At 33.8% G+C, this 17,901-nt stretch overlaps 1 protein-coding gene across 1 annotated transcript in view; it reads left to right on the top strand.

Moving 5' to 3' along the window:
• Window positions 1-17,901, top strand: part of MS3_00004362 (uncharacterized protein) — a gene marked incomplete at its 3' end in the record, with an annotated part of 67,353 nt that overhangs the window by 34,622 nt on the left and 14,830 nt on the right. Inside the window, exon 3 of the mRNA XM_012942308.2 lies at window positions 17,384-17,593. Coding sequence (XP_012797762.2) covers window positions 17,384-17,593 — 210 coding nt within the window. The remainder of the gene's footprint in view (window positions 1-17,383; window positions 17,594-17,901) is intronic.

Here is a 17,901-nt window from a genome sequence, read left to right as displayed (position 1 = left end):
TACACAGTGGCTAGAGACGTTATCAGATATGGCTCAGAATAGAAGCCAGTGGTGATCCTGCTGTAACCTTCTTTTACTTTCTTCATAAATAATATGGTTGTATCTTCCTTAACCGAAAGATTTCTTCTGATTGTACCTTTCCGTTCCCCCATTATTACTATTATTATTATTACACTACCTTACACCAATCTCTTCGTTATTGTTCTTTTTCTTCACGCTCCTTATCTTTTTTCTTTTTCTTTCTTTTTAAATTCTCATTGTTTTGTGTGGCGCATATATATTGGCGCTGTTTTGTACCAATATTTATGTGTTCAAATGAATAAATAAATAAATAAATCTTTCCAAGTTGGGAAATGCAATCTGAAGGTAAAAATGAGCGCTTTTGGTGTGAAAGAGATAATTCAAATTTCAAAGGTAGAATTACAAAAATAAGACTTTCAGCAAGTAATTTCTGGTGATTTAACATCCCCAGCATGGTTTCTCTTGATGACCTATTTACCATACTTGTCAACATATATATATATATATATATATATATATATATATATATATATATATATATATATATATTGAATAAATGGTGGTCAATGATTGAATATAAAGTAATCTACAAGTTGTTCTTCTTAGTGAAAAACCATGTCTGTAAATGGTGGTGACTAGAAGTGTGGTGATGCCAGAAATTTACTCACCTAGTATATTGAAGTGACTTATACCCCCTGTTGAACCTAAGCCCGTGTCAAAAAGCCTCACAGTCTCTGATTATTATTATTATTATTATTTAAACACATAAACATTGATACAAGGAGGCACCAAGTAGATATGCGCCACGTAGATCATTAGATTTGTGTGAGGGCTGTGATACTGGCCGGGTGCCCAGACCGAGCCTTTGACCTAAAGGTCTAACCCACAAGGCAGTGGAGCATCTTAAGGAGATGCAGTCCCATGGTAGCCGGTGACCAACAATTGGTTCATACGCCATTTGTTACCGCAGGATACTGGAACCCATGTGCACCATTGATTTGGTTTGGGATCTGGTTAAAGCACCGGACATTCGCTTTTCGTCCTCTCATTTTCGTAAACAACACCCCCACCACGAGAAGGCAGTGAGTAGGACTTCCCTAGCAGAGGCTGTATACGCGTGGCCGTGTGAGAGTATTTCGAGAGGGAGAGCGAACTCTCCTCACTCTCGGCCATACCAGGGCATTTGGTGGCAGTTCACAGTTATATAATATACCCTTGTAGGCCAGGGTAATTTTACATTGGTTTTTAGGAGAACCAGATACCATCCGGTCCTTCACGTAAAAAGCCAAACAGTACAGCTCAAACCCGTTTAGCAGAGCACAGTCTCTGACATTATCGCTGAACCACTGAGGTTAATACTGAACTCCTGTAGGACCGAAATATTTGCAATTTACTGAGTAGTGACCAATCTTATGTTTATATAGTCCATGATCGATAGAATTCTATGGACACTAAAGAACTAGAAAAATATTACATTGATCACTACTCAGTGATTGGTTAATTATGAAGTTTACTCATATTCATCTTCAAAGTTATTAGGTAGTCATGGTCGAGACTAATTACGGTATCATAGCGAAGGTAAACTAGTTAATGATCTTGTAAATTTGAACCGACTACCGGAATTGTGGGGTGCACTATACATTCTAAACCAAATTATCTACCTTGGATATATTTTATTGAGTAGAGTTGGAATAGAGTGAAAATCGCATAATTCTCGAGCTAAAATATAGTATCGGTTTTTTCGCCCTTTCTTGTTACTGATGGTGATCTAGATGATGTAGAAAGGTGAGGTTTTTTCGTACTTTTTAACTCACAGTTTAGTTGTTAAAAAGATGCATTTAATATTAAACTCAATATTTATTATCCTATACCAATTTGTTGACTGTCCGTTTTAATTCTCATCCCAATTCACGTTCATACTTAATATGGTTCATTTTCATGTTGAAACCTGTAGAGTCAGTTTAAGCACAATACATTATTAGTATTTACTGTCTATTTTTTGTTAGTATTTTCATCAAGGACGACTTAATGTAGGTTATGATTTGTTTAAATGCTTTCATATTAATGGTGTCTGTTTGTCACATCTTGATTGGCATGCGGTACTTCAGTATTTGGCTCAGCGTATTGGTATTTCATGAACACAATGCATTTTTTGTCATCTTTTTTCTTAATCTCCAGTAAAATTCTTATTTATGAAAACCAAATTATTTAGGATATGATGGTTTTCATAATTGAAAGCAGTTCTCTGTATCTACTTGGTTTAAACTAACAGATTGTTTATTGTATTATCTGAATTACGTTTTCGTGAGGAATCGCAGAATTTATTTCATTCTGCATTCCAATATTAAGTCTGCTGTAAACATGCAATACAAGTTTTAATTATTTCAACGATTAGGCATTTTTCGTGTTCTAGGTATTGTTGTTATCCATTATTATACCACCTCAAGTTAAAATAGTTCTCTGATATCATGACTACACAACTGAGAGTAAACACTTAGTCTTTCACTTTCAGTAACCATTTTCACAACGGCGTGATAGAGTGCTCCACTCTTGACATTTTGAGAGAGATAACTTAAAGACAACTGTCAATTACCCTATTGTTATTGTTTCTTGAAATCTGCTTAGTTTACGTGGTCAAGGGAAGAGTAGGTCATTATTACCATGCATTTCCTGCTCTGTGGAGTGATACTAAGCATCGGCATAGTGCAGTGTTGTCATCTCACGTAGCTTCAAATGTTTCTAAAGTTTTGAACTACCACAAGTTATTCTAGAAATTCTTATTTAACGTACTACGGAGATTATGGCTGAACAGTGTTTTCACCTCACTGACTTACTTTCTTTTCACATTTAAAGGTGTACCAATGAGTTACCAAATATGTTAGTCATAGATCATATTTCTAGGAGACAGTCTTATTCAAATAAAAAATTACGACATATAGCATCCCTGACAAGCACGCATTTTTTATTAAAGCGTGAGTAATAGTTTCCTCTTGTTGGTATTTGTGATTTTATCTGAACCAGTTGAAATTTTTTCACTACATTAGACTATTTGCTGAATGATTAAAGCCACATCTACCCATGACCATGAATTCAGTAATTTCAGGAATTCACAAAACCTTGGTTTAGTAAGTGTGTACTTGTGTGTGAACTAAATTGTGGTGTCTAAATTATGTAGTCGCAACTCCACCTAGTTATATTTAAACGCTTACATTCTAATTTGTACACTGGGTAGGTTATCATTACAAATATACACCTGTATCCTAAGAAAAAGTACTTAAAATAGACTTATTTCATCATTTTCAGTCAAACTTTTATTGAAATTGTATCCTCTTTTCTACAAAGTTAAAATTTCTGTCTCCCTAATTATTAAAGTACTGGAAATCCAGATATCAAGTTTAAAATATGCTCCACTGTACGTCAAATAGGACTGGTTATTATTTCTAGCCTTCTCACACAAATCCAAATCCAGGCTGAACACTTAAACTCGGCCTTGAGGAATCAGTAGTATCTTTTGTTCTTCTTGTTATTAATATTCTTCCCTACTGAAAAGAAAAACACAAGAACCAAGTTTTTGATACTCTGTAGAATTTCTTTGTTTGTGTTGTTTTGTTTATCATTCTGCTTTTTTTATTTCGTTTTTTTTTTCATGAATCATCGATTTCACTTTCTCATACTCAGTTTTTGTTTGCTTATGTATGTATATATGAATCAGCAAGACACCAGATCAATCAAAAGATGTTAACAATTTGTCTGTCTGTCTCTCTCTCTCTCTCTCTCTCTCTCTCTCCCTTTACATATGTATTTATTTATTGTTACTAAATTATCAATGTCTTTGTTTATATAATATTTGCAGTTTGTATGCTGAACGTTTTAATTCTTTACTTAAATTGTAGAAGTTTTATCACCAAAACCATAACAGTATTAGTCATATCCAGGAGAAATGTTGTATTTTCTTTCGGAGCTTTGAGCTCATCTCCTTTTTAGTCGAATAGCATTACAGATGTATTATTCAAGCTGTATATTTGTCACTTTTTATGATCAGTTTTTATTCTATAAGTATTAATGTCTAAAGTCTAAGGGGGGCAACACTAGGACTTAGCGTCATCAAATGTTAGAAGACAAGGTAATTAACGGGTAGCCTTAAATCTATAGTTCATCGGAATGAAATTGCTACATCTTCAACAAACATGCTCCATCAACTGTTAGTATTCATAATTGAGCAGTGGATTATATAAAATGAGACTCGTTTAACAGTAGGAAATGTGCAATCGAATATGGTTTTCAGAATTTGGTTCATCCACACTGTGATTCAATGATTGTTTAACATCTTCTGGATAAATAAAAGCTCTCTATTCACCATCATTTATCTAAAAAATGTTCATTAATGCGTGTAATCATTTCTTTGAGAAGTTTATCAATAATTGCCAAGTAGTCCTATTCTAGTTTCTCTATTGAGATTATCTTTTCAGATGTATATTAAAATAAGTTTACTCATTTGCGCTTTGGTTCATTTCATGAAGTTGAAATATTTCCTGCTCTAAGTTTCCTTTCAATAAATTTAACTATACTAGGTATCTTTATTTCTTTGAAAGATATCTTTAGATATCAAACAATAAGATATATCATCAATTACATATGCTGTTGTAGAGTTTGTTTTAATTCGGTCAACAATTTATTCTAGATTGATTAACAATAGTTAAACAAAGTATAACGTATTCATTCTGGTTTATCCTAGGAATCAAATGTTATTCTCTTCAGACTTGCAGTGAATATGTTATTTAGAAATGATTACAATAGGTTTCCGATAATCGTATAATCTCATTAGCAGGTGTAACTTACTATGAACTTGAAATTAAATCATTCCCGTACATAATTTCGGCTATTATCTCATCGTCAATGTGGGTGGTGTGATGTATGCTTTACCGTCGCTTACCCCGATGGGTAACGTTAGCCAGTGTGGAGGGATAAGTCAGGAGAAAGCTAGGGGAGGCGGAAGTAAAATGTGGCATCAGTTCATGAAATCGTTATCTCGATCATTCAATGACCTATTTTAGAAATTTCATATATAATTGTATAGTTTATCAACATGAATTCTTGTGTGGATTAACGTCTATATATATAATCACAATTTTAATAGTTGAGATCATGAGTTAATTGAAGCCAGACCACCATGGAAAACCTGGAAAGCACTAGACGGCTGTTTCATCTTAGTATGGGACTCCTCTGCAGTGCGCATCCACGATCCTGCCTCGCAAGATCCGAACCCAGGACCTGCTGGTCTCGCGCGCGCACTGGTCACTGCTTCTCACTAGAACTCCAGGATATAAATCTTGAAGCCATTCACTAGTGAGCATCTCCACAAAACCCCTTCTGATACTGATCAATAATAATCACAATTACTGACCCACTATCGTCTCAGCTGCCCTAAATGTTTAGTGCATGAAATTTCATCAATCATATAGACTTTTAAATAACATTCAAAGGAGCTTCATTGACTGAATTTAATCATCAAGTTATAGATAAATTTACTATTTGATGGAGAGAAATCGTTTATGAATTAATTGTTTAACTGATTGTTGGTATTAGTTGAGTTTACAAAACTCAAATTAGCTCAAGTTGATGGCTTTTGGTTGATATGTGTTCAAAATAGTTGGAGTGTGTTTTATTGTATCATTCTGATTTTCGTTTCTACTGTTGCACTTTCCCAGAGTTATTAGTAAAATATCTTTTCTGAAACCTTAGTAAGCATTTTCATTTTCTGACGCCAGCGATAAGCTATATTTGGAGATTAAGGGACTTGGTAGGTAAAGCACTCACCATTCAACAGCTTAGTCACTTGATTGAACCCAACTTTAATTAATTATGTTTGAGCAACGGGATCGTATCAGCAATCCTTACACAGAACAGTACGCCTCAAAACCGAGTACATAGACCCGTAGTTGGTAAGTCAGTTACGCACTCTATGGCTATATTCCAAGGTCAATCAGACCTTCAGTATCAATCTTTTTTCTAAAAATCCTTCTTGAATAAATATCTTCCCACATCGTGGTGACATGGGATGTGTCAACCACTCACTCGAATTCTGATTATACTCGTCTTTATATTGTCCATTCACGCTGTCACCAATCTGCTGATCACGCCTACATACTCTCGCTTTTTTAAAAATTTTGAATGTGGATTTATTTATTGGGTGAAATGTTTTAGAAATAAGAATCGTATCCGAATAAATATGTTCGTGTAAAAAAATCAATCATTACCTTGTAGTTTGATCTGAATAGAAAATGAAAGTAAATAGGTTTCATGTCCTTATATGTTAACAATGACTGGATAGAAGGAATTAGTAACAGTATTTTCATATGACTCATATTGTCGTCATCGCTACACGCATGTACATTTATGTCAGTCAATGGCTAATTAAATAAACATTAACGAGTGGACATTAGTCATATTGTTTTATCTAGTCCATCAAAGATCTCATTATAGTTGTTGTTAGACCAAAATTTGGACAAAAAACTACTAATCTCAATGCATATATTGTATATACACTACTTTATAAAGCATAAGAAAAACATGACGAAAAACAAAATAACATGTCGTACACTTGCAGACTTAGTAATAATAATAATAATAATGATAATAATAAACATCTGCAGATCAATAGTATATTTATTGATCGGTGATGCGCTTTGCTGAGTCAATCAGTGACGCGTTTGAACGAATGTCTGCCCGCTTTTATATTATTGTATGCATACAAGCAATAATAGAAGTTATAGAATTATGGATTAAATTGTAGCTATAAGGGGCTAGCTAGGTAGTAAGTAGATAAATAGACAGCTATACACATAGACATGTTGCATAAGTACAGGCATTAACGCACATCGTGTCACTTCGCTAACGCCATTGATTTATCCTTCCAAATAATCGACAGCATGATTTTTAAATGTGATTGGGTCATTATTGTTTTAATTTCGACTAAGAAGCGGACAAAACTGGATTTTTCAATCCATTTTTATTAGTTTAAGTGATCATTTAGTTTTACATTCACATTCATGAAAAGCACATTATTTACCAAATAATTGAAGTCATCTTTTGAAATAGTGTAGTTTTTTTGTCATGTGATTCCCGTTGGTGTTTGCTGTCCACGAATACACATTAAATATGGTAGATTTTCAATTTAAGGGATATGAAACCTTAAGAACAAACATTATTATATCTTCACCTCGAAAAAATTGTAAACACCATCATCATTATCAGCATCACGTATTACTGAAATATTCCAACAGGTCACACAAACATGTTTGATTGCATTTACCGAGTAATTATTTCTACGTTATTGAAATCATGAACCGATCTGATTTAGATCACCACTGAAAACCTGGAAGCGTCGGAGAACCGTTATGTGTTAGTAAGGGACTCTTCGGCAGTGTGCAACCACAACTCCGCACGTGGGAATCGAACCTGAACCCTCGGCCTGGTGCGCGAACTCGTAACCTCCAGACCATTGAGTAGGGATCTGATGGTCTATTTGTCTAAATTCGACCAATTGTGCGACTATTCCGCATTGTTTACGGTGGATAACCGACATCCTGTGTGGTTGTACTGCACTGCTTACGGTTTCTCACTAGGACAGCAATAATTGAATCTTGGTTGCCAACTCATTGATTTAGAGATTAAGTGTTCGTATGTGAGACTGACGATGTTGGGTTCATTCCCTTAGAGCGAGGTCCTGGATATGCACTACTGAGGAGTCACATGCTAGGACAAAACGCCTCTCCAGTGCTTCCAGGTTTTCAGTGATGGTGTAGCTAAGGTCAGTTTATGCTCTAAACTATGGAAATAAATAAATCTTCAGGAGAGTTTAGACGTTTAAATTCAGAGCTTTTAATCTTCTAAGAGCCAATAGATGACGATATGAAATGCTGTCGCTAAAAATCTTTGATTTGTAGAGATTCATCTACCTAATAATACAAATATTTCTATTGGTATCATTCCTTAACCATTGATAACGTTTTTCCTTAATACTACTTTTAGTATGCAGTTTCTCGGTTTTCTTTTTTGCTTATCTGATAATTATGGTAACATGAATTAATACACATTTCTACATTATCTACTCTACGTGTTTTCACTCCAAATAACCTACAAAAAGTGTGAAAGTCTCAACCTTCACAACTGTCTTTTAACAGTACAGAAAACGACTCACTTTTTCTTCGTCACTATAAAATATATCTGTTTCTCTATTATCATGATGTTTTATGGAGGAAGACCTTTTCTTCATTGGGATGATGACGAATTAATAAGTAGTGATTAAATCATTATAAGGTAACTGTGATGACTGACGTGTTTGTCATCAGGACCTTTTTTCCCGTTTAAATAATAAACGATATTATGATATGGAATATTCATTTCACAAATATATGCATCCCTTTTTACTTATACCGAAACAAAATGTTATGGAGTAGGATTTTAATGATTTGATGGGCGACTTTTCGATTGTTAAAATCATGATCTATAAATGAATGTGTAGTATATCTTATTATTAATTATTAATTCATGGCTTTATTCAATATTATATTTTGGCACAACATAGAATTCTCAGCACAATGTATTTTAACAAGTCTTTTACACACACGAAAAACAGAAACAAAGACAAAAAAGGGAAAAACTGTACAGCTTTTCGAATTAGAGACATGTTAAGAATGCAGGTTATTGACTAGGTTAACTCTAACAACCTATTCGTCACAGAGTATATTTGCTAGGTAAGGGTATTATAAAACTTTTATACTTTCGCTTGCGTGCATGGATTTTAATGTAATTATGTGTCGGTATACCAGAACATATACAAGGAGAAAAATATGAGTGAAGGGGATGGTTAGTATCTGATAAGATAACACCAGCCATGAGTTTGCAAAACTTTAGATGTATATCCACAACCATATTATTAATAACCTCGAAAGATTCATCACACACCTTGCTAACTGCTTTCAGCACTCTCCGTAATACAACAAAGCCTTTTATCAAAAGCCCGGCAAAGAAGAATAGATGATATGCAGGAATTTAAAAATTGTAAGAGTAAATGACGAGTAATCCCAAAAGCATGCAGCCTCTTCATATAGTAAGTCAGACGCAAACTTTCTTCGATAACAGTAAAACATGAGAAGACCAAAAGGAATCAGAGGAAAAAGTAACACCAAGATAATTGACCTTTGACACTGTGTTTATCAAAGAGTCTCCAATGGCAAAAGCGTTATGGGATCCTAAGATGGTGTTTAGATGCTGTTCATGCCTCATGCTAAAGTTAACAGCTTGACATTTAGATGGATTAAGTATGAGACCATTACCAACAGACCAAAATTCAATACGAGACAAAAACTCATTCATTTCTATGGGATGCAAAGAGGTAGAAATCGGCATACATACAGTGAGATCATCCGCATATTTCACAAAAGTGTTTTCTGTGGAAGATGGTAGATCATTCAGAAAAAAAGAGAAAAGAATAGGAGAAAGAACAGTTCCTTGTGGTACACCTTCATGAGACAGTAGAGACGCTGAACACTTTCCTCCAAACACAGCGTACTGTTCTCTCCCAGAGAGGTAGTAACATAGCCAATTGGTTATCTAGCTATCAGTAATGACGATGATTGACATATTAAGTAAAGGTTGTCCTGGTATAGAGTCAAAAGCTTAAGTATAGTCCAGAAAAGCGCATCGAACATACTTCTTACCCTTTTCCAAGCTGAACACTATATTGTGATGCAGAACAGCAACAGTATCTAAGGTGCTTCTTTTGCATCTGTAAGCAAACTGATACGGATCAATGTGCTCTTTTATCGCAGGTTGAAGTGGGAGTATCAATAATTTTTCGATTGTTTTGAGGAAATATGAAGTTATTGCTATGGGTCTAAATTTCACACTCACCAGATACTTTCTTAGGTATAGGGATTATCTTTATCCTTCTCCACATTTTCGGTATGAGATTAGTTGAGAAGGATCTGTTAAAATACTCGTGAATGGACAATATAGGAAGTCAGCACACTTTTTGAAAAGGAGTTTTGGAATATCATCAGATCCTAAACATCAGGATGAATTAAAGGACTAGAGACATTTTCGGACACACAAGTATTAGTTGAACTTGTGGATATAAGGAGCATTACATCAGATGACTGACGTACAAAAGACTTATGTAAGTCACAAACATTCAGCTGGTTATCGCTTCTAATGTGCCTGTCACCTGTAAGTTCTTTAAAGAGTTCCCACATACTTGGAGAGTTTTTGCAAGACAGGAGTTTTTGAGTAAACATAGAATTGAGACGTTTAATCTCTAGGTTTATCAGACCATTTAGCTTACGAACTTCAATAGAGTCTTTCTCATTGTACATTCTTTCTTTTACTCTCCGTGGTCGTTTTAGTTGTGAAGATGTAAGTCGATCAAAACTTACAAAAATGGTTTCAGTGGGACAACAAATATCAAAACAGAATTTAAGGTAACACGTGATAACATCAGTAGTGTTTTCCAGTGAGTCATCTGTAAATAATTCCCAGTTAGTCGTATGAAACATGTTTTTCAGATTTCGGATATTTTCTTCTGAGTAATTCCTATATTTGACTTTCTTGGATTGATGCAAGAGTGTATTCTTTCCATTCCTTCCATATACTATAAGTAAAACACGAATTATACAGTGATCCGAGCTAGACAGTGGAGCACGTTTACGAGTCACATATATACCCACGTCATTAATGAAAACGAAGTCCAAATGAGCATTCAAACGAGTAGGAAAATCTACTATATTTTGTTGACCTAGTGACGTAAGGAAACTGCAGTCACATGAATTGAAATCACCACATACAACTGAATGTGAATCACTGAAGTCAGTAACAGCGAACTCGGTGAATTCATCAACGAAATCAGATAGCGCAGATGATGTGTAGTCTGGAGTCACGTAGATATTAGTAGCATAAACACGTTTGTATTTATTCAGATGTTTTGGACGATATCTTAGATTCAGACAGTCAGTAAAGTCATTTGTCAACTTGAAACACGAAAACGAAGATCGACATCAGTTCACGTTTACAAACGTAGCTGCACCGCCGCTACACCTCCCTTTATTGTTTTATCGATCCTGACGATAAATTTTGAAACGAAGTAGTGATACTAGGCAGTCATCCTGTAAATCATTTAACCAAGATTCTTGAATTGTGATGACACCACAATTACGATACATATTTTGACTTAGTAGGAATTGAAGATAGCGCACTTTGTTGATTAGTGATCGGCAGTTAGAATTTAGCAGCTCGGGAATCGACATACGATTAATGTTCATCCTCTTTAACGCATATTGCCAACCACCACGATGTCTTTTATAGTACTTTTTGTAACTTGTGCAGCGAATGGTCGTAGGCTTTTCATAAACGCGCCTGTATAGGTTATGCGATTAATGGACATAATGATACGTTAAAACAAAATGAAAAAAACCCAGATTACTTGTTGAAATAATTAGATGGCAGAAACAGGTAGCCTAGATATTCAAGCAGGCCGCCCCTAAAGGTGTGATAATTGCTGCTCACGAAATCGGATTATTGACTTAAATCTCCTAATTGAATTGGTTATCAAAAGACAAGATAACTCAGAAGAATGGGTTGATTTACATTAAAACAATGCGTTTCTATACAGATTTTATAACAGGAAAATAAACATGATTCAGTGTCATGAACGGTTGGATAATATCAATTTTATAGGTTACTCACTAGCACTCTAGTCGGTTAACACCCTGCCCATCATATCACAAAAGGAGTTGGCGACACAGAAAAACATAAGAGGATCTATTGATAACTGATGTATACTCCAGAGATACGTATTTGTTCAACCTCTTACTATTATTCCTAAGCTTCTCACCGTTATTTTATTAACAAAGTTACTCCCAGTTTATTTCGGGGTTTATGTGTGATAAACGTGTTGTTGTTGTTGTTGTTACCCTTTTTATTATGAATCAGATAGAACATGATAATTGACATTTGAAAGAATTAAAGAATTCAAATCATGAACTGATTTCACCATTGACCATCGAATATAAGGACAATTAGCAACTTTTAATACACTGTTTAGCGTTCAGAACTATTTATGCGAAATAATTTCATGAAAGCATTACAAACATATTTTCTTCCATAAAATCGGTTAGTAGCAATTTCGAACACATTGTTCAATTTATTCATTTATTTAATAGTGATTTAATAAAGTAGGATTTATCAGTACTCGTTTTTCTTAAATGACTCCACTTCTAGATCTTTTGTCTGTATAAACATAGGTTTGGGTGCTCCGGCAGTATTCCATCCCTTAAACAAATCGAATGATGAAGTGTGGCCCATATATATTTGGTACCTTTCTGTACCAATATTTATGTGTTTAAATAAATAAATAATAAGTTATCTATGTGAATTGCAATGAACATTTTTCATGAATAGGAGGATATTAAAATATTTATTTGTTTTTATTGAAGGTGGGAATAAATTCCAAATTGCCGTTAAATATATGGAAATATTTTATTTCAAAATTGATCACAAATCTAGGAGTTCCTAAATCTTCGTCTTACTCTAGGATTTAAAAAAAACAACTTATATTCATCTATCAACTCTTATCACGTTATGAGTCTACCTGTTCTCTTCTACCTATGACCTCTCCTCTTGTCTCAAGGGGGCGGTTACTCCATGAAAAATAAGTGTACTTTTATCTCATACTTTTGTTCCATGTCTTTGCTCTTTCGGTGTTGTTGTTGTTGTTACCCTCTTAGATAGATTTCATTAATTTCAAATCGATTATTTTCGGCTCTTTGATATATCCTCTGTGATGTTTGAATATTATGTGACTTGATACATGTACGACCGTAATGTTAGTTCCAATGGTTGGGACCATAATTTATGGACGAAATCAGATTTAAGCTAGATACTCTGGAATTTTATGGAAAGTCCATTTTTTCATATTACTAATTAGTATTTTGATATTAAAACTGACTTTAATTCATGGTGAAAATTCTTGCTCTAATTCCTAATCTGAATTCTTCACACTAATTCATAACCTTATTTTGACTTTAATCAGTGGCTGAAGTTTTTTAAGGGCACTCGAATATCGCCCAAACGTTCATGAAGTTTAGTTTTACCGATCCTATGTTCTTACTGATTTTCTGCTAGATAAGAGAAAACCATTTTGATTATGCTTTTCAAGAGGCCATAAATAACGAGTTAATTGAGATATATTTGTGTATAAATTATACCTAGAGTTGGTCACTTCCTACTCCAACAATATTATGGGCATAATTATAAAAGGACCACAAAATCCCTTAGCTAGTGACACGTATATATGTGTACTGTATGAAAACCCATAAGTTTTGCGAATAGAATCTCTTAAACCATAAAAGTCATTTTTTTGGTAAATTTTCATGTAAATGTCCTCTTAGTGACGATGATGACGTTACTCTCAGAAATTACCATCATGTTTATTATTTATGTTGTTTTTATGTGTTGTCTTGCAGATTTTTATTTAGTTCATTTTATCATCTTTCAAAAGAAGTTTACTTGCTTTCTTATTTTGCGATATAAATAAATTATATCAACTTGGATTGATATGTATGCTTTACTACAAATTTCTTTTTTTCTCCATTAGTCAATCATTAATTTGTTAATAGAAATTATTCTATAAAATATTATTCAATTTATTTGTCCACTTAAACCTTGAAAATGAAGAACAGCGCTCGCCTACTCACAAGTTCAGGATTGATGTAACACTAGGATTATAATAATATGTTGCAGTTTTTATTTTAGATTGAAGCCTTTTTCAGTCATAAATATATTCGTAAATTGTAGTTGTCACAGGTTGATCTCAGTTACGGTATTGTTGAAAACTAAGAAGCATTAACACATTTGTTTTGTCCTAGTGTTAGATACTTCATTAATGTGCACTTACAACCTCATCAAGGATCTTTAGGTCTCTCGGTGAATGCTTAATCATTAGACACTAAGTCAGTACTCAATTGTACAATTGCATATGTGATCAATTCGTTATGTAATGTGATGAGCATCACATACTATTAATGACAACTGTTTCATTTCTCAGTAAAACTGTAATCAACAAATAGCAAAATAAACAGTTTCATATTAGGCTTTGTTGATGCTGATGATGATGATCACGATGTCTTCAATATATCATCAACACACCCATTGTCTAAAAAATGTGTTATCATTCTCATGCGAATTTATTAAACGAGTCTCCTTATTTTATGAATTCACCTTGATTCAACTGAATAAACTAAGTATGATATGTATCATAGCTGTCAGTTTAAATTACTCTAGATAGTAGTTTATTTCTCTAAATTACCGATCTTAATTTTCTCTCATCACATGATCATCTAATGATGCTTTCTGTAATTAATAAGTCAACAGTTGATTCAGTGTTTTCTGCTCTGAATGTTTAATAATCTTTTTTTAGAAAACTGGCCCTCGTTCTACTACTACTATTACTGGACGGCCTATTTTCACATTATTATTATTTTTGTTATTATTACTGTTATTAGTACTATTGGGCGTGTATACCTTGTAATAAAAAAGGCCTGTTGCTATGGTGCTTTTTAGTGATCCAAACCTAGAGAAAGTCAATATCTATTGTAGTGTAAATATGAACTTGTAATATAGAGGACATATATGTTTATAGACCTATTATTCAATCATTGGAATAGTATTGGACACAGTCAAGTTTTATTGCATGTTATGATCATCGTCTATGTAAAGTTTAGTTAAACATTCATTCATTTATTCACTCACTAACTCACTATAAATAGTAAATAATCATAAATGCTACTGAATAATCATATTCAACGTATTTTACGATGAACCACACCTTATTATTGTGTTGTTGTATGATGACAATCTATGTATCATAAATTGTTAGAAACCATACATTCTTTGTAAGCGGTATTGAATAGTAATTTTGGAACTAATGAATAATGATAATGATTATAATGATAGGAGATATTTGTTAGGAGAAATCTGATTCTGGAAGAAAATAGAAGATTGTGGGATAATAACGCTTTTAGATAATTAAGTATCTTAGGACAGAAAGAATGAAGTCATTTACACTATTGTGACCAAATCTGTTATTCATTGTCTCTAACCATTGATGACCACAATCACACTGTCACGAACCAACTAGTCTTTACTCACTTATATGGCTTAACCTAAAAGTTAACGACTTTGTGGACTGATGCCATGTTTTGGTTTGACTATTCCTAGTTACTTCCAACCTATTCGTCACATCAACTATCATAACGCCTCGAGACAAGCAGTGGTTGAGCACGTGTAATATCATACTCCAAGCACTTGAATCGATCGGTTTGTAATCCTTATTTTCTCATCAACCATAATGTTTTGAGAATGCAATACTGTTAATAGATATATGTGTTATCCGAATAATTACTACTGTTATTAGTACTACTACTTGATCATAAAATGACCATACTTCTACCATTTTCACAGTACCAAATTTTATCTCGAAACGGGATTGTTTTTAAAATTTATAACTACTTACTGATTAAAAGTTTGCAAATGATCGGTTAGTCTTTTCTCCTCCTCCTACTTTTTAATTTTTTCTGGGCTCATTCCTATTCGACTTGTCTCTTGAATTTCGTATTGTTACTTATTATGAGATTAAAATCCATAGGAAAACGTAGAAACTTATGTAGTTATAGTGTTGGAGATAGCTACAAATCAACTGACTACTTATCGTATAATTCTATTATTTACATCATGGACTGACCTTATTTAAACATCCAATGAAAACCAGAAAGCATTGGAAAAAAGTTTTGGTCTGGTGTGGGACTCCTCAGCAGTGCACATCCTCTAACCTACCAAGAAGGGAACCTAGAATATTCAGGTCTCGTGGTGAATGCATAGTGGGACGAAAAGCTATATAATGCTTTTTAGTTCTCACGGTCTATTGAAATAAGGTCATTTTGTGATGTAAGCCTTAAAACTCAATAGTTTCCACAACCATTTTTTGTGATGATTTAAATCTTACCGCTGATATTAAAGACTAGATTTGATCAATCTATATTTGGCACTTGTGTATCCTAAGTGGACCTCCTCGGTATTGTCATTAAATCACGTGTTGTAAGTAAAGTTGAATAGTGACTATCAGTAGAATCCAGAAGGCGCGTCAGATTCTATTTGAAACTTATCAATTGCATGTACCTTTACTCCTGTATTGATTTCACACCGGGACTCGAAACCAGTACCATTAGTATCAAATACCCAACGCGCTATTTACTAAGCTACTGAGTGCAGATAGCTTATAAAGCGGGGATAAGTTTAAGTTTTTGTAACTATTTGAGTCTTCCCATTTTCGATTTTAAGAACCGCAATTAGTCACTCTACCAGGTCCCAGTCTCTGTATGAACATCAGTACTGAAATGCAGGTACATCCAGTTAACAAGTATTAAATAGGATGCGACGCACTCTCTGAATTCTGCTAATAGCTGCAATTCAGCTTTACGTAAAATCTTCACTAACCCCTTCATGTTAATCATATTATTTATTGTCAGTTTTGTAACAATTCATCAGATAAAAATTCTACTTAAATTGTTAACAGATTACTTATTTAGAAGTGTGACTCTAATAGTCAATATGAATCGGACATGATAAAATAATGCTAGAATATAATAATAAAATGTGTTGTTAATTTTTTCTAACATGTAACCATAAATAATTATGAAATGATGAGAGCCTCATCTTCTAATGAATGGCTATTTAGAAAAAACACACTTAAGTCAGTTGTTCACGATAATTTAAATAATGATAATTCCTCTGTATATAAACCACTTGACAATTCTCACTAATTGGTCACCGAGCAATGAATAGTTAAATGTTTGCCTAATTCTGTAGTGCTAATCCAGGTGCAGTATAGCCACTGGTTTGAGTGACTCGATATCGCATCACTACTAAAGGCTTAGACAAATATCGCGTTTGTTCACTACTCATTTATCAGTTAATATATTTCAGTCCTTCAGTCCTTCAGTTGTATGCTCTCATTTAGAAAAGGATATATGAGCAATTATATATAGGCTTAACGTTGAATAAATGTTTTGTTCCATCCCTTAAAACTTTCAGCAATTGCTACAACGTTTTTCACTATCAGTGTTATTGGCATCATGCTTACCAAGCCATGAGGTAAACATTAAAAGGTTACCAATGAAGCTTTTCAAGACTGCTTTTGAAAGGGTATTTAAATAATCTAAATGAGAAATAGAAACTTATTTTGAAAGATTCACTTTGATGTGTTAAATTCTACTGAGGGATTTTTCTCTTTCATTTTTACTTACATTAGGTTAGTGATGATGAAGCTAGACGTCGTGCTAAACGGCGTGAACGTAATCGAGTCGCAGCGGCCAAATGTAGACAAAGAAGACAAGATCAAATTGAAGAGTTACAACATCGTGTTGATGCATTGACTAGAACAGGACAAGAGCTTCGTTCATCTCTGCATTCGTTAGATTTAGAACGAGCTAGACTAGAAAGTCTTGTGGAAGAGCATAAAGTGAGTTGATTTATCACTTTTAAATAATTATATTACTCTTTTTAAACTAAAAAATCACAATGTTCAATCAAATTGAGGAAAGAAACAGTTTGTTAAATTACATTTGCATTTGTACACATTTTGTGGTTAAGATTTGCATCCAATGTTTCATTTAGTAATGTATTTGAGCGATTGAGTTGGAATCATTTCATGTTACGCCTTCATACCTCAATCCTGCCCCACATATTTTCCCTCAACTTTACCATACTGATAGATTACATCACTTGACCAGGAAATATTTTTATTGGCCTGAACTAATTATTGTTTTT

The sequence above is a fragment of the Schistosoma haematobium genome, chromosome ZW (assembly GCF_000699445.3).
Source record: "Schistosoma haematobium chromosome ZW, whole genome shotgun sequence".
NCBI lineage: Eukaryota > Metazoa > Platyhelminthes > Trematoda > Strigeidida > Schistosomatidae > Schistosoma > Schistosoma haematobium.
The sequence above is the reverse complement of the archived record's forward strand: the minus strand, read 5'-3'. Positions and strand labels throughout refer to the sequence as shown.